Source organism: Bacidia gigantensis (genome assembly GCF_019456465.1).
Source record: "Bacidia gigantensis strain McMullin 20006 chromosome Unknown contig_246, whole genome shotgun sequence".
Classification (NCBI taxonomy): domain Eukaryota; kingdom Fungi; phylum Ascomycota; class Lecanoromycetes; order Lecanorales; family Ramalinaceae; genus Bacidia; species Bacidia gigantensis.
In genome coordinates, this window is record NW_025408602.1 from 1,022,210 (window position 1) to 1,047,471 (window position 25,262).

A 25,262-nucleotide genomic window follows, 5' to 3' on the forward strand; every position below is an offset into this window, starting at 1 on the left:
TCGCTCACACTCTTACACGAGGGGGCTTGTCATGGACTGTCTCTCAGTCATTGCTCTTTCTTCGCACCCCTCCCAGAGCCTTTTAACCCCTTCACAACAACCTTCCCGCCCACGTTCTGTCCACCGGGCGGCAGCCCGTCTTTTCCTCTCAATCCTTCCGCACTTGCACCTCCAAAGCTCAGGGCATCCTCGCAGCTCAAACCCTCAAAAAGGCCCTCTCTCCGTCTCGCAAGCCCCTCCAGCTCTCGCCTCAGTCTCTCCACTTCTAGCAAGGCCATCTCCCTATCCGGCGGCAACCCCTCGAAGCCCCTCACCCTCCCCTCCAGGCCACGCACGCGCTTTTCTAGATCGCGCACCTCCTTTTCATCGACTCTTGTCGGTAGGGGGAGAGGACCCATGGGCACAGGATTGATCGCACTGAAGCTATTCCGGTTCTGCGCCGCCGTTTGTGTCGTAGAACCTGTAGGCGGAGGAGGTGGCGGCGAAGCGTGGTGCGGACAACTGCATGTGCACAAGCTATGTTTTCCTTCCGAGTGTCTGCGCCGGTCAGACCCTTCGCGGTCTTTTAGTCTTTGTTCGAGCTGTAGCTGTGCCTGTGTTTGTGCTTCCAGTTCTCCGCGGCGAAGCTTCATGAGGAACTCTTGCGCTCTCTGGGCTTGCTCTTTAACTTGTTGGTGTAGGGTTTCGACGCGTTGAAGCTGTTGGAAGTTTTCGAGGGTAGTTGTAGGGGTTGGGCTGTGGGGTACAGAGAAGGCAGGTGCTGTGATCTGTGGCAAGGTCATGGCACTTGAGAGGCACTGAAAGACGATAATAAAAGGTCTACTCTTTTGAGGGCCTTTTTCTCCGGAGAAGCTGTTCTTGATGGAAGAGCGCTGTGAAGCTATCGTGGCGGTGACTGGCTTGATAGAACTGAAAGCGAATGCGTGAAGAAAGGACAAGCAGATGAGAAATACAGCAAGGTTCCCCAAGGAGATAGCATAAAGAGGTCGGGGTGCACCGGTCAGAATAAAGAGCATGAGAATTGAGGAGGCATGGTCTGGCGTGGTCATGTTCATTGTCCCCAATGCGGGTCGCAAATGTTTCAATGTGGAGGTCCGTACTAGCGCCGGGTCAAGACTCAAGACTCAAGAGGCCCAGTTACTCTACTAACCAGGGATCCTGCACCAGATGAGTAGGTAGACAAACCTGCGAGTCTCCCAAAATCTGGCCAGTTACTTACCATGATCCATGATATCTAGTTTCCGTCCTCGTTGAAAGGAGGGCGCAGCCAGTTGAATGAAAGTGCGCCGGCAGAAAGACACCGGTGGGCTTGAAAGCATTTAAGTAGGCCACAGCATGAAGACTGAGTATTGTGACATTAAGCATTAGACAATGTGTAGAATAAATGATAAATGCTTGGCGTATACTGTTTGATACATAGGCAACTTCCTCGCTCTAATTGAAATATTTCCAAACATTTCCCAACACAAAGACTGTCGCAGAGACTGCGAGGACAATGGCAACAGAGCATTCCAACGAGAGTCAGCCAAAAGAAGACCAACCACTGCCGCAAGCCGAGTCCACACCTGTGGAAGAAGACAAAGAGCAAGCGGCTTCTCATTCAAACGTAAACCCCTCGCTGTAGCTGCTATACGTTCTGCTCACTTTGACTCTACCAGGAAGAAAGAGCAGCAGAAGATTTTGGATCCCGCTACCTCCGTCAAGTAACAGCAGATTTTGCGGATGATATTGAGAAGCTCCGCACCGCGTCTGACTTTAAGGAATCGTCAGTACCCGTCCTTATTCAGGCATTGAAAGAAGGTGCCGCCAACTTCACGGAAAAGGAGAAGAGGGAGATGATGGACCAGGGCAGAGGGATACCATCAGAATAATAATGGGATTTTGTTTTATGGTTTCTGAGGATTGGAGGACAAGGAGCAAGGGGAGGTAGAAGGGCAGAGAGGTCGCTTAGATATTCCGATTAGGCTCCGGTCAAAATCCATCAGTGAACCCTGAGAACACGCCTCATTTTTGCACCCACATAGGAGCATCAAGTAGGCTGTAATACGAAGAGCAAAAACCGTGCAAAAATATAGCGATCCGAACGGACCAAATGTTTCCAAAGATTAAAGAGTGGAGATTTGACGCAACCCACGGACTCTTCTGGTAAAAGGCAAGGAGAGTATTCTTCGTTAGGATGTCATCCTCCACAGTATGCTTGGCATTTAATAAAATATATATATCCGGCATAATCTTTCGGCATTCGCTCGAGTAAAGCGCATCGCCGCCTTCCCGAGAGCGCCTCTGGTTTGAACGTGTAAGAAAAACCTGGAGAGAAGTCGACCAATTTGGTGCATTTGATCTAAGTCTAGAGAGTCTCTCTCTATTGTCTGCTTCGAAACCCCTTCGAACAATCGAAGAAGCAATTACGCTCAACCATGACTGAATGTCTACGCGCTCCAGAGGTCGCTGCACTAGCGATACCCCACGCATACCAAATGCTAAGCGAATGCTAAGGCTCCTCTATACAGATGTCCTCCCTCTCCTGTCTTCTAAATCAATATCGACTTGAAAAACGAGTGTTGGGTATACACAGTCCAATCCAAACGAATGTCCAGCATCCAGAGCTAGAGTGTCCCAAGCCAGAGTTACGAGTGTAGCGGAAACGTGATAGATCGCCGCTTATTATCGATTAAATAGTATCCAATAAGTGATTTCAATGTCATTCCCATAGAAATGATAGGCACGCGCATTAAGGCATAAGCATTATTCATTAACGCTAGCACTCGGCAGCCGAGTGATTGTGAGGAAACAATCGAGGTAGCGCTTGTCATGTCTGCGCTTCGGTGTCTGAATGTGATGCGAGGGTCTCGCCTTCCCAGAGGTTTCCTTCATCGATGGGGCTTCGGGAACCTGGTGAGTGTGAAACGGAGCTTGAGGAGCCCACACTCCATTCGTCTGTGTCGACCGGACCATCTTCTGTACCAGCCAATGCATAGCCTTTCTCGGTGGTCACATCCTCGCCGACTTCGATGAAATCATAGTCCCACCGGAAAAATTTGTCAGATTGTTGTCGAGGGAGGAACTTTGACTTGACCACGAAAAAGATCACTCCAGAGACTATTTTCATTAGTACGAAAAACCGTGATGTGAGATCTTAAAAGACTTACGCAAGCTGCCGCCCACTAAATCCACGGCATAATGGTGAGACAGATACATTGTCGCCCACCACAGCCACAGGGTGTAGACCACAAAGGCTGGTTTTAGTTTGGGGAAAACGTGGCTCATAAAAAGCGCTTCCATAACAGCACTGCCAGCGTGTAGGGAGGGAAACGCCCCAAAGACCATAGGTGACCCTGTGAAACCAGGAGTGTAAAGTGCAATTCCAAATAATTCATCTATTGCTGCCAGTCCCGCCGGCGAGCCATGTATCGAATAATTAGCGGGCGCGAGCCCATATTTCTTTTCATACCAGGGTGGCGAACAAGGGAAGGTCAGCTGGATGGCGACGCCGATTAAGTTCATCCAACCGAAGCTTCTGGCAAAGACCGGTACTGTCCCCGGTGCCGCAAAAATAAACATAATAATAGAGCACACGGCAGGTGCTCCGAAATGTATTATACCATACGGCAGCCACGCCATGACACTGAGGAAGGTGCTGGTATGAGCGGAAAGAATGTTGCTCAGGTTGGCGCCATAAAATATGTTCTCAAGTGCTGGAAGAACACGGACCCAAATTGGCGGACGCCAGCTGCTTGGTATGAATCTACGTTTTCAATACGTCAGCAACTCTCCCAGAATCAGATGTCAGGGCAAAATTCGGAACATCCGCGAAAGCAACTTCAGGATCTTTGTCGCAACACAGGAGAGTTTCTTACCCGCAGGCATAGAAGAAAATCAGCCACATCCATATTGCAAGGCTTGGTAAGAGGAATTGTCTTGAGGCTGGCACGATGAGCGCTGCCATGATGAAGGCTGAGAACGCCGTCTTTATGAATGGTCCTGGACTTGGTATTATGCACAGGGAGAAGATTCCCAGGATCATGAGGATGAGGTATTGTCCATCGTATAATGACCACTTGTGTTTTCGAAGTGCCGACAGAGCGTCCCGGGGGTCAAAGGAAGTGTTCAGGCCGGTGAGAGAGGACGAAGGCGACTGGCGGCTTCGGATCTTGGAGCGAAGTTTTCGCCGAAAGCGGTGAGGTATCATAGTAGGTATCGAGGTTGGCCATGAGAAGGGTATCTTAGGACTGGAGTATGGCGAGCTGAAGTCGGAGAAGGAGGGTTTCCTCATGGCTGGGAGGAGGAAGCCTGCCTAGGGCAGGCGAGCCGAATGAAACCCCTGGCAGGTATGCCGAAATCGAGAAATGGGGTTGAAGTGTTGTTTTGGACGATGATCCCCGGAACGAGAGATGCTTGGGAGGGAAGGCAGACAGCTTCGGAAGTGTGCGGAGGTGGAAGAGGGTGTTTGGTGGTGAGGAAGTGGGTAAATATAATAATCACGGAGAGTCGGGGAGCCAAGTCCGAGTGAGGTCAGTCTGCAGGTTCCTGCAGAAAGTAACCAGGTGCAGCTCACAACACTCAGAGCCGAATGCGGAAGACCAGGGATTCAGTGGATGCTTTCTCGTCTATGTTGATTGTTACATGCTCATAAAGACATATTGTCTCCTGCAGCAAGAAATTCTGGGCAGAAACAGTTCTAACCTCTGCCTCATTTCCCTGTCAGCAAAACTGAAAACCGATTGCACTTTGTAATTTGCCATTTAAAATGTTCCGTCTTCCGTCAGCACTCCGCCAGCGAGCCAGGCCTGCCAGGCTTCTAGTCTTACAAGCATCTAGCACTGGCTTCACAGGCTTAATGGCTTAGCCAAAATTCTATTTACTAGCCAGCCGACCCAGCCTCCGCTAGAACCACACTGACGAGCACCCCAACAGCTGCTCCACCACCCAGGCTGCATCAGCTCCCCGCCCCGCAAAGGTGTTTCATGAAAAGGCCAGACCTCTGGACTCCTGGAGCCTGACCATGTTGTCCTTCGTGGTTGAGTAGACAAAAATAAGTAATTACACTTCTCTCACGTCACCTCACATTCTTTGAACATCCCATCAGCTTCCTTGGCTGAACTCCGACATCTACTCGCTTGAACCCCTGGCGCGACTCGCCCTAGCTGCAGCTACCCAAGTCACCTGCCATCCTTTATCCGTTATGGCAGAGGTTGCTCGTAGGTCTCATCTCCGATGCTATGATATTTCTACCTTCAGGAGATGCTGTTGGCGCCGTTTTCGCAATTGCTCCTTCGCCCAAGAGGTCACACTCATCTTGCTCAAAGAAGTCTGCAGGGGTGCGCTCAGGCCAGTCTCTCTTTGCTTGTGCCTCTGCCTCATCTACTTCTTTGTTTGTCCAACCGTCCGCGAGGAAGATCTTCCTGATCACTGGCCGCTTCAATCCGCAGTAGGTACGGACCTGGTCGTCGTACAACATAGCAAGGCGCCGTTTCGTAGCGCCATATTCTTGTCTCAGTTCCTCATCTTTGCGTAAGACGGTTCTCAAAGAAATGTACGCTCGAAGAGGAATGCTGCCCTTGGCAACAACGTAAAGGTTCCTTAGAGGTACCACGCCTTTAAGCTTGAAAGACCAGCGGTCTTGAACGCCCCCGTCACCGATATAGTGGTATCCCCCTTGTCTGGACCCGAATCGTAAAGCCGTTTGAAAGTGAGCCTGGTCAACGGTCTTGGTCAGCTTCGGCCACTAGTCCTACATAAACATGTAAGACACAACAAAAGAGTCACACAGCTTTGAAGGTACGTTCGAGACGTCTTTCCCAGTCGTGACTTGCCGCGAAATGATTGGATGACGTACCAATTTCTCTTGGGTGAATTCTTTTCGAGGAACCACGATGCATATGTCTATGACGGCCTCCTCCCAAACATTAGCCCACAAGTCGGTTGTAGCCTTGGAGCACAGGCCAGGGACGGAAGTGCTGTGTAGAGCTTGGAGTCAATCATCGTCCGTAGGGCTTGAAGCCTCGGACATGTACACACCTGCCAATGTGTTCAATAGATGTATAGGTCACACTCCCTTCTGCCAAATCTACCTCGAGATCCGCTTTGATATTGCTGAATTGTTCTGGCCATTTGACGTCGTAATCTTTGATGGTAAAGCGTCTACGCAGGTCAACATCCTGTTCTTGGCCGGCTCTCAAGGAATCATCAAAATCGTAGTGCGCGAATACTGGAAGCTGGATCATCGCTTCTGACCCCTCTCGAACCATGGTCCCACTCATCCGTTCCTGAATGACACTTGAAAAAACGTACACAAAGGCTATGTACAATTTATTCAGCAGATCTTGTATGCTTCAGGAAAAGGAACTTGGAGTAACAGGCTGGTCTTTTGGGGGCATATGTGATATCGACACTACTTCTTCAAAGATTCAAGGCACAATGTGAGTTGAATGAAGTGACGTTATTAGATGCAGAGTGTTGGTCAGTCAATCAATGTCCCTTCACACTTCATGTATGACGTGAAATGTGTCATGAGCCCCGTTTTGTATTTTGCTATCTATCGTTAATGCTGTTTATCATTGTAAAGGCTGGTGATTTAGAACTGGTCCCGCCACATTGCAGCATCAAGGTAAACCTAGTGAAGTGAAGACCCTGAGGAACCTTCACTACATATCACACAATTTATCAAACTCATTTTCAGTTCCCTTTCACCTATCCTAACTCGGCATCCTTCCCTAAGCTTCCCCCAACGCCCAATTCCGTGGTTCTCCATGACACCTCGCTAAGGGCTCTTACAGGCCGTCCAAATCGTACTCAGCAAGTCTTAAAAGTCAACAAACGGATCTTCTGGTTCATTCATGAAGCTGTTCCCAAAAAACTCACGCCCAAGCAACGGGTCGTTCGGCTGGCGCTTTTGCTCCGTGGCAGAAGATTGAAATTCGCCAAAGTCAAAGAAGGTGTCCAATTCGGATGCCGGTGATTCCTTACTTGATCCACCGTAAAGCTGGAAATCTCCGTCTAGGATCTGAGGATTCAGACAGTCCATTGCTTGATCAAGGGGTAAGCTGGGGTGGGACGCCTCAGAAGATATACACGCGAAGTTAAGATTCGAAGTGGCCGGCGATGAGGACGAAAGCTCTAATTCGGGAGGGCTACTCTGGTAGCAGTCATTGCCTGATTCGATGGACTCCATACTGAAGTGTTGCGTTTCCTCTGGCATGCTTGTGATCTTCGGCGAGGGGCTACGGCTCGCGGGTTTAGGTGTGTAGGATTCTTGAGAGTAGGGGGTTGAGTATGACTTGTCGGACCCGCGGGTAGGGGAGGTTGGCGGAGTCAGCGGCTGATAAGATGGGTAAGAGAAAGTGATGCTGTCAAGACCCTTGTGACTCAGAGGCGGGCTTGACGCTGGGTTACTGAAGTTGTCAAAGCTGGGCGGGCTATCATGCGAGTCGTCAGACGAGCCTGAGATGGACGATGCGTAAGTAGAGCCGGGATAAGTTTTCTCTATGATACGTTGCCTGGTCTGTGCAGCTTTTTCTGCTCGCTCTTCGGAGCTTGGTCGGGCCTTTTTGGGTCGTCCACGCTTCACAGACTTCTTAGGCGAGTTCTCAAATGCGCCGATACACATTCCGCGCTGTCGATGTCTTGTCAGTGCGTCATGTCTGTGAAAGTCCTTGCCACAAGGACATCGATGTGGTTTCTCAGTTGTATGAATCTTGAAATGTCGTTTCAAGTCGTGCTGCCTGACGAAGCGAGTTCTACACACTGTACAAGCGTACTGTCGATCACCAAGATGGGTCTGGACATGTGACTTGGCGTTCTCCTTTCTCGCGAATCTCTTACCACATTCCTCTCCGTCTCGTTCTTTGTAAAGACACCGCCACTTCGAATCGTCTGGAAAAGGCCCTTGGATGAAGGCTGCAATATCATCTGCAGTGACACCAGTCGAAACGACACATTCGTCAAAGTCAGTATCTGTGATCGATTGCGTCCTTTGATGCTGGGTCATTTGTGTAGGTGACGTTTGGCCAGATTGGCTCATGCCGTGCTTTTGTATTGTCTGAACCCAGGAATCTGTGGCATTAGTTACACTATCATCAACATGTTGACTTCCAAAGAGTGACATAGTCGTAGTCTCAGGTGATGGTTGGTAAGACGTCATTGTTGAAGACACAGACGGTTGAAACAACGCGGCGATGGAGCTCTCAGTATCTGCTGACAGATCTAGCTTGAGGTCCGACATGTTTGGGAGTTTCGGTGACGGCATAAAAGCAATATCTACGGATCGTCGCATCATGTGGCTTGTTTTGGAGGGAGCCATTCCCTGAGGGTCCTCGACAGATCCTCTCATCATGGAAAAGCTATCTTGACACGACCTCCCCCTTTCCATGGGCTGCGAAGCTTTGATGGTCATATCTGGATCGTTTCTGATGGGTGAGAAAGTCGGCAAGCTATGCTCAGGGTCATATATGCTATCAGGTCTATAGCCTACGGGTGCTGTCATCGGCGTCTTTGGCAGTGAGCCTATTCTATGATGAACAAATATTCAGGATGAAGAAGTTGCTTCACAAACCTTGACATTGTTGCCGAGCTGGCGTCTCAGGTCTGTGAAGACAATCGAAATCCACTATGAAGTGTGAATTGGTTAGATCAAGCGATATATGCTGTTTTCGTTTCGCCATTCGATCTTCGGGCGTATTGGATGGATAATGTGGACCTGCCAGGATTCCAACATTTGCAACTTCATATTTCGACGATTGCTCTCCATTTAGCTCTACTTGCAGATTTGTCTTGTTGTGCTCGGATGAATATCCGCCACTTATGCCATGCCTGGGCATTTCATAGTTGGCGCCCGAAATCGCTGGTTGCAAGTCCATAAGTAGTGCATTAATTGCTTCTGTCGAGATGAAGCTTGAGTCCGAAACATTCTTGGGAAGACTAGGTTGTTCCTGAGGATGGTCAGTTGAGTGGCCTTTATTAGGCCCATGGGGGTAGCCCGGTCGAGATGTGGTCTGCTGTGTGGCTTGCGAGAATAGTTGTCCGTCTTGCTGTCGTTTTAAACCTTCTACACTACGTCCGTAAGTTTGTTCCTCTGGTGCTCTGGTCTCCTCTTGAACGTGGTTGCCAAAGCTGTGATGCTGGCGTGCTGAGATTTGTTCAGAGGGTGAGCCTGGCAAGATTGATTGATAGGATCCTTGAAGCGTAGGGGTCGATCGTTGTCGTCGATGGTTTCCTGCGTGGTTAGTACATGTCTGGTTTGACAGCATAGAGTTGCAAGTCGGTCTTTGAGCGTTAGTTGTAGGTAGACTAGCTAAAGTCTCCTGTTGCTCAAATCTGCGACTGCGTGAGTCGAGGACTAATGTCACCTAGTATGCAAGTGTAGCTATACCTTTCACACAGAGCCAGCCGCTCGGCCGGGCGAGACCTGGGTGCTCCCAAGCTCTGCCCAGTCGCAAAGAATGACTTCCCTACGATCTGGTATAAGAGAAGTAGATTAGTCGAAGTGAAAAGAAGTCTTGCTTCTGCGAGTACTGTAGCTTGTTTGAAGTGGCTTGTGGGAATGATCTGACCCGGAAAGATCGAGTGGGTTGTAAAGATGGCGGAAGGGTGATGGATTCGTCGATGCGGGACCACAAATATTTACGACCGTTCACTCGGCAACCAAGACAGGCGCTAAGCCGCAAACGGATCAAGAGCGTGGACGGGATCTTTCCGTACTGCCGACACGCGCTAGAAGCTTGGCGCACATTCGGGACTCTGCTTATGAATAGTCCAATCTTTTCCCTCGCTTCCTTTACTTAGTCTGCGGAAGGTTGAGGACGACAACACATTTGTCGAGGTAAATAAGCTCTCTCTTCTCGTCAATTGTTGAAGCGCTGAGAACATTGCAATAGGCCATCATGCAGATCTTCGTGAAGACCCTTACAGGGAAGACTATCACGCTCGAGGTGGAATCTTCGGACACTATCGACAATGTCAAAGCCAAGATTCAAGACAAAGAAGGCATACCTCCAGATCAACAGCGCCTGATATTCGCCGGCAAGCAACTTGAAGATGGTCGTACCTTGTCAGATTACAATATCCAGAAGGAATCCACCCTCCATCTTGTACTGCGGCTTCGGGGTGGCGCCAAGAAGAGAAAGAAGAAGGTCTATACTACACCTAAGAAGATCAAGCACAAGCGCAAGAAGGTCAAGTTGAATGTGCTCAAGTTCTACAAGGTGGATTCAGATGGGAAGATTGAGCGTCTCAGAAGAGAATGTCCTACGCCTGAATGTGGTGCTGGTGTTTTCATGGCTGGTAAAACCTGACTCCCAAGAAACTCTGCCAATAACGTTAACAATCTAAACAGCACATGCAAACAGACAATATTGTGGAAAATGCCATCTTACGTACATCCTGAACGCATAATCTTGCGACGACGATCTGGAATGTTAAAACGGAGGAGATCTCTCGCAGGAGCATGAACATACCATGGCCAACCAAGTGCTGGCAAGCAATCGTGTTGGGCCATCCTGCATTCCTAGATGTTGCTCTTGCGCGTCTTCTGAGGTGATAGTCTTCGAACCACGCTTTTGAGAAAATATGGTTTTACGGACCGCGGCCTAATCTTGACTGGAGATAGAATTTCATAAAAAGCCACGATGTGTAACGAGATTTTCTGCGCGGATGGACTTGATAGCAACTTGCGATCGCCGGGGCATGCTGTCTTGTAGGCACAAATTAAAGATCTTGCAGCATCACATTTTGGGTGGCCATCTCGCTGTGTTCGTTTGCCCAGCTCGTGACACGCTTATATACTGAAGTGTGTTGAGATGGGCCCATTCTCCATTCCATGCTTGCAACCGCTGAACATTCTCTGAGTCTGTCATGTCAGGCATCCAGAAGCCACTGTTGTATTCCTTATCCTCTACCGCCATTCTTAGTTTCAACAGGTCTTCATGAGTGCTGCTCGGCCGACCAGGCCGCCGTCGGGCTTCTACTTCTGCCAAAGTATCATCGGAGCGACTGAGAAACCTTTCGTTGATTTAGCGCAACGGTGGAGCACCCTTTCACTTAGCCTGATACGTACCTTTGAATAAGTCCATGTATAAGCTCTATGTCGAAAAGAGGAGTTGCGTTCATCACTGCATCTTGGAAGAACGCTACACGTTGAACTGAGGACGATAAGTAGAAACGATCGTCTCGGAAAATTTGACCTACGTAAAGGCTGAATTGTTTTGGCCCTCGCAGCAGCCGTTCTCTCTAATTTCTCCACGCGGGCACTTGCCCTGCGTAGTTTTTGTGAGTCTCTACTCTTTTCATGCAGCGCAGCATTCCTGCCTTTTTTCTTGATCACCTTGCTTTGAACCTTTGCCAGGCTCTTAGGCATTGTTGATGCCGACATGATGCGTCTCTTTGTGTGCGATATCCTCGGGTTTAACATCACGTGTGTCGGCTTAAATACGGCCCTACTCAGCCGCCTTTCGCGACGCGTGGGGCGTGGTCATAATCTTTCGATCATTCTGCGACTACAGCTTCAAGAAAACCTATATACAATGGATGATTGCTTTCTCATTGCTTGAATTTTGGAGAAGAGAATGATTTGAGTGCGTTAGAGCCTTGATCACCCCAGCGGAGACGGCCAGATATGTTCATGGGCCGTGGTAAACAGAGGTGCGTAGATATGCCGTGTAGGCTTTGGTAGTTGCTCTGTGCTGAAATGGGCATCTCTGGTATGTCTGAGGGCTGCCTCTGAATTCGGAACGGAACTGAACGACTTAGGCCTACTACCGCTCCTCAAATCAATACAGAAACACAGTAGCTTGAAGAAATTTGGTGGTCAAACTATTGGAGTTGATGCATATGGCTGGCTTCATAGGGGTACAGTGGCATGTGCCATTGATCTTGCTTTGGGTAAGCCGACCAGAAAGTATGAGGACCAACATATGCTTGATCTGCTACGCTGAAAAGTACCTAGATATGTCGACTTTTCTATGCATCGTGTCCGAATGCTACTCCATTTTGGCATAATACCTTACCTTGTTTTCGATGGTGACTACCTGCCTAGTAAGGCCGCTACTGAGAATGACAGGGCGCAGAGACGGGAGCAGAGCAGAAAAAAAGGACTGGAGCTCTATCACATGAACAAGCCATCACAAGCGCACTTAGAGCTGCAGAAGGCGATCGAGGTCACTCCTGTCATGGCACGAGAGCTCATTGAAGAATTGAAGAAGATCAGTGTTCAATACGTCGTTGCACCGTATGAAGCTGATGCTCAGCTGGTATACCTCGAGAAACAAGGGATTATTCAAGGCATGCTGTCGGAAGATTCAGATCTTTTGGTGTTCGGCGGGAAGACACTCTTGACGAAGCTTGATCAATATGGTGACTGCGTTGAGATCGATCGAGCTGATTTTAGTGCTTGCCGCGAGATCAGTCTCACCAATTGGACCGACGCTGAGTTCCGCACCATGGCGATATTGAGCGGATGTGACTACCTTGCAAGTATCACTGGTATGGGCTTGAAGAATGCCTATCGGCTCGTTCGAAAACACAAGACGATTGACAAAGTCCTTCGGATGCTTCAATTTGATGGGAAATACTTCGTGCCAACGACATATCCTGAAGCTTTTCGCAGAGCAGAATTAACATTTCTTCATCAGCGGGTATATTCTCCGCTGCAGAACGCAGTCGTGATGCTGACAGAAGCCGATGACGACTCGCTGCCGGAGGACGTATCCTTTCTTGGAGCAGAGATTGAGCATCCTATCGCGGCTGCCGTTGCTCGAGGCGACCTTGATCCAATCACAAAGAAGCGTATTAATGTTTCCAAGAATAGGGATTTGCCAGTGACGCCTGGCAGTTTCAAGCGCAGAGAATGTGAGGGAACTAGCCTCCTAGACGTGAAAGGCAATAAGTCTATTGATGCCTTCTTCAAAGCAAAAAGAACCCCATTGGCCGAGCTGGATCCAAACTGTTTTACTCCATCTCCAACACAGGCACGCTTGCTACAGCAAGCCGCAGGCAGCTCGTGGGAATCCCCTTTGATTAACACCACGACATCAAGTGCTCGTGCATCTACGGCGGAGCGGCTCCGCCCTACTAGAAATAGCTTGACTGCTCAAAGCACGATCTTGTCAACAACGGAGCCTCCTCTTGCTTCAGCGTCGACCAAAAGGCGACGGCTACTAGAAGATGTCGAGGCTCAAAATACAGGACACTCGGAGAAAGGCGGCAAGGTTGTACGTAGCCATTTTTTCGCAAATAGTCAAGACTTGCGGTCAACGTTCTTAACCGGCAGGAAGTCGAGGAAAGCAAGAAACTCCGAAATCCAAATCTGGTCTGACGACTCAGTTGAAGAAGTCATGGCTGAACTTCCAGACATATCCGAGCTAGTCGAAAGGGGCCTAGATCGCGTTACAAAGAATAAGGAGTTTGAGGTGTTTCACAATGAGAAATCCATAGCGAAGGAAAAAGCGGAAAGGGACGCTCCAGGAGAAGAAAATTCAGCGGTAGACGACTCGCAGACTTCAGGATCTTCAAGAAGAACTTTATCCGCTCAAGCGTCAAGCGTTACTGACGTAACTACTACGAGTAGCTCGGCTTCGTCAATGGCTCAGAGGCTCGATATAGGTGTGACTGCAGAGTTGGCGGCTCTGGCCTCGCAATACAAGTACAGGCCTGCAGATCAGAACGCACGTCGAGGGGAGGAGGATGGTCGAAAGCAAGATGCCCAAGCCGTCAATGAGAAGTCAGTCCTAAGACCAGCTATGGGGCGTCGGGCAAGCATGACGCCTTTGCAACGACTAGGTGCCGGAGCACTGAAACGATCAAAGATAGACTGCATACCTTCCTTAGACTCAAAAGCAAACAGTCGATCGAGCAGTAACCACCACAAAATCCCCGTTTTGACCGAGGATTCAGAGCCGACTCCGTCCCTGCCTTTCAATCATAGCATAGACCCTGACACGTCCAGTGTTAGAGGCAGTGAGGACGCACTTGTACCCGACTCCGAAGAAGAGCTCAGCGGACCAGAGAAAATTAGTACGAAGGAAACGAAATCCAGAATCAATCTTGGCGTCTTTGTTTTTGAAGGATAGTGATGCCTGTAATTTGCAACGTATCAAGCACTGGGAGCACAGCGAAGGCGTTGGACTTGGGACCGTGTAAATTAAATACTCATGTGCTAGACGTAACTCGTGAGGAGTCGGAATAGAGCCTTGGTCATCTAAATCGAGCGGATGATTTTTGCAGCGAGGTTACCAAAGAAGATAGCAATGAGAAAGCTCGCGGCACTTTCAAATTGGTATATAGATTATAATAGTTGCTGACAAATCGTGAAGGCAGACGTGAGTGTTGACTTTCTCTCGCAAATCCGCAGATTGGGTGACTGACATTTTCATTAGACTGTGGCCGAGTGGTTAAGGCGACAGACTTGAATTCTCCTTCGATATCTGTTTCATTCGTGAGCGCAGGTTCGAACCGTATGTCTCCTTATTTCATCATCTATATAATCTAATTACTGTTCCAGCTGCCGGTGTCGACATTGCTTTTTGTAATGGTGCTCGAATTTTTGATGGTGAAGCTAGGTGACGGAACTCCTTAGAGTCAACCTGGCATTAAATTCTACAAAAACACATGAAATTAGTCACACGGGGGAATAAAGTGAAATTCTTTGAGCTTTATAAGCTCTGCTATTTGTCTAATCGCGATATCAGATCTCATCAGATATTCTCCAGCTAGAAGAGTGAACGCCCTCCCTTCTTTCTCTAGCCGCTAGATTGGCCACCGTCACCCACTTCTGCATGGCTGCCACCGTGAAGTTCAATCGGACTGCGGGATGGAAATGAGAAAGATCAGCGGAGCTTGATTGTATTGTTGCAAGCACTCTGGATCTCTCCAGTAGTCTCAGAGATAGGCTCATGCGCATTCTGAGGCAAATCATACACTGGATCAATGTCTTCATGCATTAGTCTGGAAAGTCCTCGTCCCGTTACCTTGAAAGTCACCTGCAACTGGCTTCCTGTTTTCTGAGGTCTAGCCTGATCCTTCTATTTGTCACTGACCTCATTCGAAGCACGAGTGACGCCCGAAGCAGCGATGAACGATACACGAGCAACGACACTGATTGTCCTTCGTTCCTCTCTCCAGCTTCCAATTTTCATCCTCGCACAACACTACGTGCTTGTCGCTAGCATAATCCGAACTGACAGCCAACGATCATTCTGGGTTTGGAGTGCTTTGAACGCATTTTTTAAATTGGCCATATTCGTGTGGTAGACTTGAAAGGTCTCTTTACCTATTCCCGATGCTGAACTCAAGTTGATACTGAGGGTCATTCGAACGCGACGATGCCTCTTTTGAATGAAGGGGTAGAGGATTAGCGCAATGCCGTTCTCACCTTTCTTTTTATGCAAAATTGAATTTTTGATGAAAGTGCTAGATGCAGGTGAGGCTAAGTTGTGGCGAACTTTCCAGAAAAGAGGCGTAGATTGTAGATACGTGTACGGAATCTCGTGATTCCAAGGATGCTTCCTCACTTCTATACGACGCCAACCCACCCAATGAATGCCCAAAATCAAAAGCCACCTGGGAATTGGAATCCTCCGCCACCTTGTTGGAATTTGAACTGCTGGCCGCCTCCACCACCAGCGCCTTGCCGGAAGAAAAATTGCTGTCCTCCTGGACCCTGTCCAAAAGGGCTTCCGTGAAACGGTCCGCCCTGTTGCTGCTCTGGATTATTCGGATCGTCGCCTCTATCAAACCGTGTCCTTAGCTCAGGGTCGCTTAGGACCTCATACGCCTCGTTGATGGACGCCATCTTCTTCTGCGCTTCTTCTCTCGTTACGCCTTGAATTAATGCCTTATCAGGGTGATGTTGCTTTGTCATTCGCCTGTAAGCCCGCTTGATTGCCAGCTCATCGGCGTCAGTGGGCACACCTAACACTTTGTAGTAGTCTTTCGTTTTCGATCGTTTGAGCAAGGTATGCGCTTTCTGAAGAAGAGGCTGTATCTCTTGAGATGCTTGGGGATGGTGTTCGTTGGCTGTATTGAGAGTGTCGATAGCGGACTCGAACTCTTCGGAGTCTAATTGGGTCTTCCCTTTATGTAAAAGGCCGTGGAGAGAAAATTCATTTTGTGAGAGAGCTTCCTCGCAGTATGGCGCAGCCTTCTTTTTGTTGGACATCTGTGGATACGGTCAGCAACAGCCTCATGAAATGTTCTCCTTGCTTACTGACCTCAGAATAAAATTCGCAAGCTGTCTCAATCAATTTGTTGTATAACTCATTTGGGGAGTTCTTGTGAATGTATCCAGCTTCTTTCGCTATGTTCACCTCCTCCTTAACCTCGTCGATCAAGCCAGGCTCTTCACCCGTCTTCACTAATAATTTGACGGCACTATTGTATTGCTTCTTTTCGCTCAGCTTCTCGACCTGTTGAAGCGCCTTATGCATCTGCTTTTCTCTCCTTAGCATTTTGCTGCACGGTCTCGAATCTGGATCTGATCTCATGCATTTTTTCATTTGCTCAATTCCCTTCTCTCTATCATTGATTGAGAAGAACATCATTGCTGAGATCTGCATATGTGGTGAAATCGATGAGGGTGCTAACTTTATGCTGTGTTGGATGTCGCTCAAAGCTTCCAAGACCTCCCCGCGCTCCAAACGACACCTCGCTCGTATTTGGCGCAGTCTCAGTGATGTGCTGGCCACCAGTATAGCGATACCAGAGTGTCCCACACAATTTTCCCAGTCTCCCTCTTTTTCTGCGTCTGCCGCCAATCCTGCAGCACCTGATGCTTCCTCTAAAGCTGTGTATTCGGGTGTGTCTATCTTTTTGGCCTTCTGATAGTCCTCTTTCGCCGCTGTCCATTCTGCATTCCTGCTCTTTATCTTTGCCCTTTGCAGCAATGCGCCTTCAAAATCTGGCCTGATCGAGAGTGCTGTATCGAAGTCTTGGCCGGCTTTGCCATTGTTTCCGGAGAGAGGTAGGTTGCACCACGCTGAAAGATTGTGAGATAATTTTTTGGGTCTCTTGCTATTGCTACGTCAAAATATGTAAGTGCATCATTTGCGTTCCCACCAGCAAGCTGGGCTTTGGCAGAAGAAACGAGCGAGGCGATTGGCGTGTCTGGTGGAATGTCTGATGGCGAGAGGGAAAATGCAAGTGGAATGCAGAGGATAGAAGCACTGATGGCTATGGCTGAAAGCCGAGTAATCATAGTTGGTTGAATGAGGAGTAGATGGCATACAATGCGGACGAAAGCGCAAGGTGGCTCAATTCGAGTCTCTGTCTCGGATTTAAACGGCGATTACGAGATAGGGCTTATTGATATGCCGATTAAGCCAGCCCCCGCCGATGTATTTGCTCCTCAGCTTCGAATCGATAAAAGTCCAACTACACAAAAAGCATTTCGCTACATTTGACTCCCCGCTCTGTTACTTAAACCTCATGAGCCCATGAGATGAGCTGTGGCGCCAGGGTTCCGTAGTTGGGGCCCTCCACCTCCCTTTGCGCATCGGGTACACAAGATGTTCCAGCACAAATTGCATCAGCCCAACAAGTTTCGATATCCAACTTGCTTGTTCAGTATGAAAACGACTGGGACTTGCGAGAAATATTCATCGATCGATCCCAAGGCGTTATTGGCAACATTTCAGGCAACAATTTCCTGAAGTCAGCTTCGCCTTCTTCGAAGTAGATATAGCTGGTAAATCACGCGAAGTTCCTGTTCTCAATTGCTCTCGCTCCTCGCGATACAGCTTGTTTGAACGATTGTATAGATGGTAGAAGCAAGGTCGTTGGCAAATCTGGTGGAATTAGCGGACAATCCACCAATTCACTACCAGGAGAATGTTGACGCCTACAACCAACCTCTTGTTCTCTACGTCGCACGCGTGCCTGGAAGCAAAGGTATGATCACAATAGTACTTACTCAACCCTCTGTAACTAAGAATAATCGCCTAGATTTCTTCCTTACCACGATTAAGCCACTTGAAAAGATGGTGAGAGCTGAAGATGTGCAGAGCTGCCTATACTACATTCATGTGGGCAGCAAAAGGGACGAGGATCTACGTCGCGAGGAGAAAGAAAGGATAGATGAGGAGCAAAACAACCAGATTCACGAAAGCATAGAAGAGAAATCTGGTGTTCCCGCCATACGCAGAAAGCCACTACCTTTGAATCCAGCTCTATCGCCTCAAAAAAGACCAGAAACTCCGCCGAAGGTGTTCCCACATTACCAACCTCTTTCAAGATCGACCTTCACCCCTGAGTCAGGCGAGGCTGTCAAGGACTGGAAACCTGCGTCTACATCACCAAAACGAAAGATCGTGGGCCCTCGTCTAATGCAAAATCAGCCTTGCCCAAACCATCAACTAGCTGAAAGCTCTCTGAGCAACGAGAATGTCGACATTCGGAGCCTAGCTCCATCTCTTCCTTTTAGGCATGCTACCTATATCCAAAAACAAAGAGAATTCGACATGGCTTACGCAGCCAATGCCGCACCGTTGGTGCACACAACGAGGGAGGGTCAGGGCTATCAAAGCCCCCTCAAAAACACGAAAACTTGCACCTCTGCCCCTTCCCTGACCTTAATTCGACGCTACGACGCTAATCAGTTGAACGCAGCCACAATACATGCAGATGGTCGCCTCATAATCAGCTGTCCTGGATATCAGAAATGTGGATCGCAAGAATTTTCGAACGGCAATATACCCGATCTGCAAGACGGTCAATTTCCCGAAGAGCAACAGCCTGGCTATGAGTGTATCCTGCATTTAACGAGCAGATCGCAGTCGCACGGAGATTGGGCGGGAGCGGAGTCAATTGAGTCGTTCCAAGGTGCGCAAAGGAAAAGGTCAAGTTTGGACGTACGGAGATACAGCCAGCAAGTTTTGAGTGAAAGCGCGATGAAGAACCATGAACATCTCGGTGGGCCGGTAGCGACTAGCCAAGGCTACACCTTTAAAACACCATGGAACGGGATTTGTGAGTTCAAGACAGGGGTCGCAGGTCGCTCCGTGAAGTGCAAAAGCCTGCCGACAACGAGCGCTAAGCCAGATACAATCAGTGACCTTCGCTTCAACCTCCCGAGCTCTCAAATGCTGCGTTCTTCTCCAAATGTACCACAAGCCGGAGCTGTGGGTGCTACGAAGCGTACATCGTACTTAGGGAAGCGGCACCACCGCGTCACTACTTCAACCTCAGAAGACAGTCCACACATTACTCCTGCAGATGTGCCTGATGAAATCAATCTCGACTTGTCCTTAGGCCAGGAACACGCTGGAGGCGGCTTTGGTGGGAAGCAGGCCAAATTGGGGAAGCTCGTAATCGAGCCTAAGGGGATGCAGATGCTTGATCTCTTAGTGGCGGCGAACATGTCCATATGGTGGAAAGTGTATGGAAAACTTACGTGAACTGTTGAGGAATGGGAAAGGTGGGTGCGTTCAAAATTCGACGGTTTGTGCAACTTGATGTGCTGTTCGTTCCGCGCCATCTTCTCATTGGGCAGCAGCACATGCGCGGTGCGTGTGATGCTTGGCTTCGCTTCACCGTTTCTGCAGAGTTGTCATGTTGTATCACCTACCGCACTCACGTCTCTTGAAAGTGTTTGTGAGACCTGGCAGCGTGATTCCTAAGTCGAGGAGCCAATGAGTGTTAGACCACTTGCCGTGCGTGGTACGCCGTGGTGTGGCCAGCGTCGGTGAAGCATAGTTTGTCCCGTCAATCAACCTGCTATTGCAAAGCCTCAAGTGTTGTTCATGGTGCCTTTATTTCCTTCGGCATGATCCTACATCTCTACATCTCAAATATCTGCGCGTCGTCTCTGATCATGAAGATGCGACCCATAACATTTTCGTCGCTCGCAATCTCACTTTCTTTCATCCATCTCGCTTTCCCATCTCCTACCCCCACAGATACAAACACAAACACAAACATAACGGCCATCAAAGACGCCCTCCCGGATGACTCCGTAAAGGCAGACGTGGGTCCCTTCTCCTCACCTTTCCGTTCCAAATATTCTCATCCTTCCCCACGCAGTACCATCCGCCTTCCAGCTAACAATACGCTGACAGACCTGTCCCACGCCACCAACTCAATTCTTGCCCTATCCACCACCTGCCAACTTCAACCCCGGTCCAGGCTGTCAAGCTGCTAGCCAGGGGACCCAGCCGAGCGAGTTCAATCCGCCCCCAGGCGTGTACGGCGGCTCTGGTGGTAGTGGAAGTGGGAGCGCAACGAGTGGAGCCGCTGGCGCGACTAGTGGGGGAGAGGGGTGGAGGTTGGAGTGGTAGGGGGACGGTGAGAACGCCGGGGAGGATGGAGGCTGCCGCGTGGGTTGTGGTGCTTTGGGTGGGTGTTTATGGGACTGAGCGGTAGTCGTCAGTGGGTGGGAGAGGGGAGGGTTAAGTGAGTGGGCCACAGACTGTGGGTGTGAGCATGGGTGAAAATTGTGGTGGTGAAGGAGGGCTTGAATGTCTTCTATGTTCCTCCATCATGCAATTCATTGGAGAATTTTGGCCGAATTCTTGGAATCTTACATGCCATTCAAAATTGGCGATGCGACCCCCGAAGGCAACACATGGACAGTTTCAAACGAGCACGGCGTGAACTGCTCAACGAGTCGCTTGGTGAAATATGCGAGCATTAAATATAAGATTGAGATTCTGCTGCTAAATGCAGTAGTCCCGGTTATTTTGACATATTCTATCCTCCAAGCATAAGCAAGGTATGGTACAGCAGTTCTGTGAGTCCCTACACACTTCCATCTCCCGTGAAATCTAATGATGCATGCCGTAGCAATTGCATTTAAAGCTCCTGAAACGCCGGTTCCATTGAAGCATTTTGTCGCTTTGGATCCGTCGCTTTTTATGTCGAGCCTATCTCATGCCCTAGCCAAATCCCTGTCCTAAAAGCCTTTGCTCCGATGCTGTGCAAACGAGAAATATGATATATCCCTGATCAAACAAGCTGTAAATTGAAGTAACAATGTCGCACTCTGGAGGTGAAAACCCCTCTGGCGAGTGAGACTGCAATGCGTCAGATATGATATATCTGATTACATCGACGTCGGTGGTGAGTGAGTCATTCAGACGGGCACCTGAGCCATTTGCATCTGAATTGGTGTGGGCTGCGATGGCAACGTTGCGGTCCCAGCGGCCTGCTTTGCCATCAATTTCTTTTCTTTACGAGCCAGTTCTTCCGCTTTGTCGCGCTCCATCTCCTCTCTTGTTCGCCTCCTCCTTTTCGGTGGGTCGTTACCATCCTTGCTGTCCTTGTCAGTTGTACGGGCAGCACTTGCTCGACCACCTCTGCTACCGACCCCGCCGCGGCTTCCACGCCCACCACCCCGTCCTCTTTTTGGGGTCACTTCAGATCTATGAGTTATTAGCTTGTCATGACAATGGGTTTCTGGTAGGCCTTGACGTACCGTTCCACTTTGGTGTCTTCCCCCTCCTGTACCAAAGGTCCTAAGTAGACAAAAAAGCCATCTTGACTTACAGCCGCTTTCTCCTCCCAAGCTTGCTCGGTGTCGTCAATAAACCCATCGTCTATATCATACATGTCCTCTCTCATGATTCGTTTTCGCTTCTTGGGGGCTTCGCCAGTGTCCTCTCCGCTTCTCCCGTCCGGCGCGACTGAGCGATTATCGATGCCGCCCATCTCCACGTTACTGTCATCGCCTTCTTCGTTAGAGAGATCTTCAGACATGTCATCTGCTTCAACGCCTGGTGCTCCCGGCTTTTTCGCCTTCTCTAACGCCGCCCCAGCTGCAGCAACACGTGCCAGCCGATCACGCTGTGCGGCAAGCCTAGGATGTAACGCATGGAAACCATATTTCTCTTCTGCTAGGCGAGTGAAATTGACATATTGGTGCTCACCGGTCAGCGGCACATTTAGAATAACTGTAGGAGTACTGTTCTCCGCTTCTGGAGCGTCTAAGGTGCTTGGACCACCAAACATAGTGCCAGAAAGTAGGCCACTGCCTGGCGCCGGAAGGGGAGTAGCATCTTTTTTGGTAGAAGGTTTAGGAGAGTGAGCGCCAGGTGATGGGCCTTTGCTTGCAGCTGGAGTAGGTTTCTTAGAAGCAGATATTATGGACTGCTTGACGGGTGGTTCTTGAACAATCTCCATGGGCGAAGACGATGAGGCAGCGGCGGCGGCATTGATTGATCCATTTTGCGATGGGACGGGTGGGTTACTCAAGGGTAAGGGCGAGGACTGTCTATGTTCGTAATCTTTTTTTGGCTGATGTACATAAGGATTGTGCGGTCGCATGGCGTCAGGAGGGTCAATCAAGCTTGAAATGGACGGTGAGCGGTTTGCAGTTGGTTTCATCGCAGTGGAGATATTGTTTATCGGGGTTATGGGGCGGGGTGCGACTGTTGCGGAACGTATAGGGTCATAATTCTGGCCGCTAGATGTACGTGGTTGAAGGGAAAGGTGCTGTTGATGGTTTTGTTGAAAAGTGGGAATGCCTTCACGATTTCCATTTTGGGAAAGCGGGGGTGCAGGGTGATTTGCGGTCGTTTGAGGCAGTGGGACGAAGCCGCTTTGCCCCAGGGCAAGCCGCGCAGCAGCTTCTTCCACTCTCTTAGCTTCTTCATCCGCTTTTTTTTTCAATGCACGCACACCTGTTCCCCGCTTTGCACGAGGTTTTTTGATCGGCTGGTCTCCACCATTTATTGTGGTTGCAACATTAGTAGTTGTTTTGCTATCAGGCTCCTTCTTAATACGCGGGCGTTTGGGCGCGGACGGGTCTTTAGCGGCTTTGCTTGGTTTTGAGGCACCATCATCGGTCGCAGTCGCGGATGAAATCTGTATACTCTCTGTTAATCTTGAAAGTCCTCCTTTATTGTTGATCGACGTGCGATGATGAGGTGGTGAAGTGCCTGAAGGTGGTGAAGAAAGCTCTGGTGAGGAACTATGACGATCTGGCGAATCCAGAGCGATCGCCGACATTGACTCTTCACCAACAACAACAACACCACCACGAACAACCACTTTATTCTCAATCCTGCAATTATCAAACGTTGTCGAATGCTACGAGGACTGATTGTGATACGTGGATGATGGACAATTGCTCATATATCGCTATGCCGGTAAGCTGTCGATAGAAATGATGAAATGTTGATGGTAAGCGATGGCGAGTATTGTTGCCAGAATTGAGGAAATGTGTCCAAAGAGCAGGCAGAGGCCGTGATGTGTTTGGGGGTCGAATAAAGCCTTTCATGCGAAGCTTTAAAGCGCTAAGTAAGACTGCGGAATGGAGATTTATGAGGAAGGGAACATAAAGGCTTGGAGATGAGGAAGAAAAAGAAGGAGAGAGAGCAAGAACAGAAGTCGAAGAAAAAGGAGGAAAGGGTGGGCGATGGGTGAGCTAATAAGTCTGGAAGAATGGCCCACCACTTCCTTCAACTACAGGATAGGCCAAGACAACAAATGAGAACAGCCATCGGCAAGACAGCAAAGCGTCAGGTCAGATGCAATTGCCCCCCCCTCAAGGCCACCGCCGCCAGAAGGGCAGGGAGAGACGCTAGAGCCTACGAGCAGCAAGCAGCAGAAGGGCAGCAGGCAAGCGAGCAGGCTCGGGTAATAATCATGTAGACCTTCCCAGGACTCCAGGAGTACAAAGTGAACCATGACGAGAAAGGGAAGGGCGCTGGACAAGGGCACCAGGCAAGAAGAAATGGGGAAGTCAATTATGTCGGGTCTTAAAAAAGTCACGACGCGATTTGGGAAAAGGTGCAACACAGGCTGAGGTGTGAGCCTCTGACAGGCTATGCTGGTGAAGGGAGCTTGGCAAGACCAATTAGGTGCCTGCTTCCGTGGAGACTCGGCGAGGGATCGATAGATGGCTTCTTCGGGTAGATCATCTCGAGCCGCACTTATCGCCGCGACCGTATGCTGAGTCACTCAGAGAGAAGGACGGTACTTGCTCGGCCGCAATGATGGTGTATCTGGGTCTTTACAAGCATGGGTGGAAGGAATGATTACCCTCATGCACATGGCCTCAATATTGACGAACGAGTCTCTCAATGTCTTTGTCACTGGGTCGACGTTGAAACACGTTTCGGGAAGATGGCGTAGATGTACTGTATGGCTTTGTACCTCATGGATGATGGCTAAGTGTGGCTAGGTACAGCAAGCTAACAGTCTCGGCTCGTCACCGAAAAGCTTGGCATCCTTAATCAAGGGTCCCGTCTTTCCTTTTTCCTTGTACGGCTTAGAATACATGAAAATCTTTGCATTGTTCCAAGCGCAAGGGCGCTCATTACACCTCATGTCTAGACATAATCTATAGTCCAAGGGTTGTATCTCTATGTTGGAGTGGCCCGGGAGAGTAACTGTGGCAAACCATTTGGGGCTGTGGTGGCATACGGCTGGTCAGACGCCTTAATGGTGCTGCAGAACAGAACAGAGCAGATGTGATTGAGTCGGCTCAGTCTTCGCACTCGACACCCGAGTTGATACTATCTTCAGCCAACTCCTATGCCAAAGGCATGAGACTGTCATTACCTCCCTAAGTCCATGCGGCCCGTAAGCAAGACCGATTTAATCACTTGAAATCGACGCATCAAAACTGCAAGACTCTAAAATAAGGATTTGAACATCGAACAGCAACGGAGATCTCATTCTGTTCAACAGAGATTGATCCTTTTGGAGCAGGTAGGTTGCAACTTGCCCTCGAGTTCAGGAATCTATCTCTACCGTTCGGGAGAATCAGTCGAATCTTACTACTTCGACCCCAACCCTGGCTTTCAGTGATCAATATCTAACGCAGTCGGGGAGGTACTCGAACTTTTCTTAACACATAGTCACAGCTGCTGATTTTCTGCTGATCGATTCAAGCACACGATGGCATTGTATATTTACGCATAATGAGTTGCTGAATTTGCATTACAAAACACAATCCATCTAGATTTGTTATTACTCACAACAGACCATATCTACAGGTACCAAGACATTGAAAACTCGAGCTATGATGGTGTTCACACGTCTCCTGCGCTTCTACAAAATATTCAATATTATCTCTGCACTTGTGAATGGTCTAGCCGTTGCACCCTAAACATTCAAGAATTTCACCTTACACACTTCCTGAGGGCGCGGGCAGCCGATGGCTTCTTCGTCAGTCCTGCTCCCTACTGCTGTGATAGCGATCGTACTCGCGATAATGGTTCTTTTTGGGTTTGAAGGGCACACATCTGCGACATGCATTGAGCTTGCCTTATTATGGACGCCTCTGATCCTTTCGGATTCGTCTATGCTTGCGTTCGTGATTCGATTGCTTTTACTGT

At 49.2% G+C, this 25,262-nt stretch overlaps 11 protein-coding genes and 1 non-coding gene across 12 annotated transcripts; 4 read left to right on the forward strand and 8 right to left on the reverse strand.

The window, feature by feature from the left end:
• Positions 1-47: 47 nt before the first annotated feature.
• Positions 48-1,229, reverse strand: KY384_005924 (uncharacterized protein; the record flags this gene model as incomplete). The annotated part of the gene is made up of 2 exons (XM_044814422.1): positions 48-895; positions 1,220-1,229. 2 exons carry the CDS (start codon positions 1,227-1,229, stop codon positions 48-50), a joined length of 858 nt encoding a protein of 285 aa, XP_044668572.1.
• Positions 1,230-1,495: 266 nt separating this feature from the next.
• Positions 1,496-1,871, forward strand: KY384_005925 (uncharacterized protein; the record flags this gene model as incomplete). Its single annotated transcript, XM_044814423.1, has 2 exons — positions 1,496-1,606; positions 1,659-1,871. 2 exons carry the CDS (start codon positions 1,496-1,498, stop codon positions 1,869-1,871), a joined length of 324 nt encoding a protein of 107 aa, XP_044668573.1.
• A 938-nt stretch (positions 1,872-2,809) lies between these two features.
• KY384_005926 (uncharacterized protein) lies at positions 2,810-3,327 on the reverse strand (the record flags this gene model as incomplete). The annotated part of the gene is made up of 2 exons (XM_044814424.1): positions 2,810-3,099; positions 3,150-3,327. 2 exons carry the CDS (start codon positions 3,325-3,327, stop codon positions 2,810-2,812), a joined length of 468 nt encoding a protein of 155 aa, XP_044668574.1.
• A 1,846-nt stretch (positions 3,328-5,173) lies between these two features.
• Positions 5,174-6,248, reverse strand: KY384_005927 (uncharacterized protein; the record flags this gene model as incomplete). The annotated part of the gene is made up of 3 exons (XM_044814425.1): positions 5,174-5,695; positions 5,837-5,957; positions 6,019-6,248. The coding sequence occupies 3 exons, from the start codon at positions 6,246-6,248 to the stop codon at positions 5,174-5,176; spliced, it is 873 nt and encodes a 290-aa protein (XP_044668575.1).
• Positions 6,249-6,802: 554 nt separating this feature from the next.
• On the reverse strand, positions 6,803-8,221 carry KY384_005928 (uncharacterized protein; the record flags this gene model as incomplete). Its single annotated transcript, XM_044814426.1, has 1 exon — positions 6,803-8,221. The coding sequence occupies one exon, from the start codon at positions 8,219-8,221 to the stop codon at positions 6,803-6,805; it is 1,419 nt and encodes a 472-aa protein (XP_044668576.1).
• Positions 8,222-8,543: 322 nt separating this feature from the next.
• KY384_005929 (uncharacterized protein) lies at positions 8,544-9,877 on the reverse strand (the record flags this gene model as incomplete). The annotated part of the gene is made up of 3 exons (XM_044814427.1): positions 8,544-9,230; positions 9,377-9,453; positions 9,808-9,877. The coding sequence occupies 3 exons, from the start codon at positions 9,875-9,877 to the stop codon at positions 8,544-8,546; spliced, it is 834 nt and encodes a 277-aa protein (XP_044668577.1).
• An 841-nt stretch (positions 9,878-10,718) lies between these two features.
• Positions 10,719-11,365, reverse strand: KY384_005930 (uncharacterized protein; the record flags this gene model as incomplete). Its single annotated transcript, XM_044814428.1, has 3 exons — positions 10,719-10,995; positions 11,051-11,123; positions 11,182-11,365. The coding sequence occupies 3 exons, from the start codon at positions 11,363-11,365 to the stop codon at positions 10,719-10,721; spliced, it is 534 nt and encodes a 177-aa protein (XP_044668578.1).
• Positions 11,366-11,680: 315 nt separating this feature from the next.
• Positions 11,681-14,060, forward strand: KY384_005931 (uncharacterized protein; the record flags this gene model as incomplete). The annotated part of the gene is made up of 3 exons (XM_044814429.1): positions 11,681-11,693; positions 11,743-11,890; positions 11,939-14,060. 3 exons carry the CDS (start codon positions 11,681-11,683, stop codon positions 14,058-14,060), a joined length of 2,283 nt encoding a protein of 760 aa, XP_044668579.1.
• A 303-nt stretch (positions 14,061-14,363) lies between these two features.
• KY384_005932 lies at positions 14,364-14,458 on the forward strand. Its single transcript has one exon. It is a non-coding gene; the product is annotated as a tRNA-Ser (tRNA).
• A 1,080-nt stretch (positions 14,459-15,538) lies between these two features.
• Positions 15,539-17,182, reverse strand: KY384_005933 (uncharacterized protein; the record flags this gene model as incomplete). The annotated part of the gene is made up of 3 exons (XM_044814430.1): positions 15,539-16,147; positions 16,200-16,903; positions 16,960-17,182. 3 exons carry the CDS (start codon positions 17,180-17,182, stop codon positions 15,539-15,541), a joined length of 1,536 nt encoding a protein of 511 aa, XP_044668580.1.
• Positions 17,183-17,744: 562 nt separating this feature from the next.
• Positions 17,745-19,379, forward strand: KY384_005934 (uncharacterized protein; the record flags this gene model as incomplete). Its single annotated transcript, XM_044814431.1, has 1 exon — positions 17,745-19,379. The coding sequence occupies one exon, from the start codon at positions 17,745-17,747 to the stop codon at positions 19,377-19,379; it is 1,635 nt and encodes a 544-aa protein (XP_044668581.1).
• A 1,673-nt stretch (positions 19,380-21,052) lies between these two features.
• Positions 21,053-23,607, reverse strand: KY384_005935 (uncharacterized protein; the record flags this gene model as incomplete). Its single annotated transcript, XM_044814432.1, has 3 exons — positions 21,053-21,341; positions 21,395-22,967; positions 23,574-23,607. The coding sequence occupies 3 exons, from the start codon at positions 23,605-23,607 to the stop codon at positions 21,053-21,055; spliced, it is 1,896 nt and encodes a 631-aa protein (XP_044668582.1).
• Between the last annotated feature and the right edge of the window lie 1,655 nt (positions 23,608-25,262).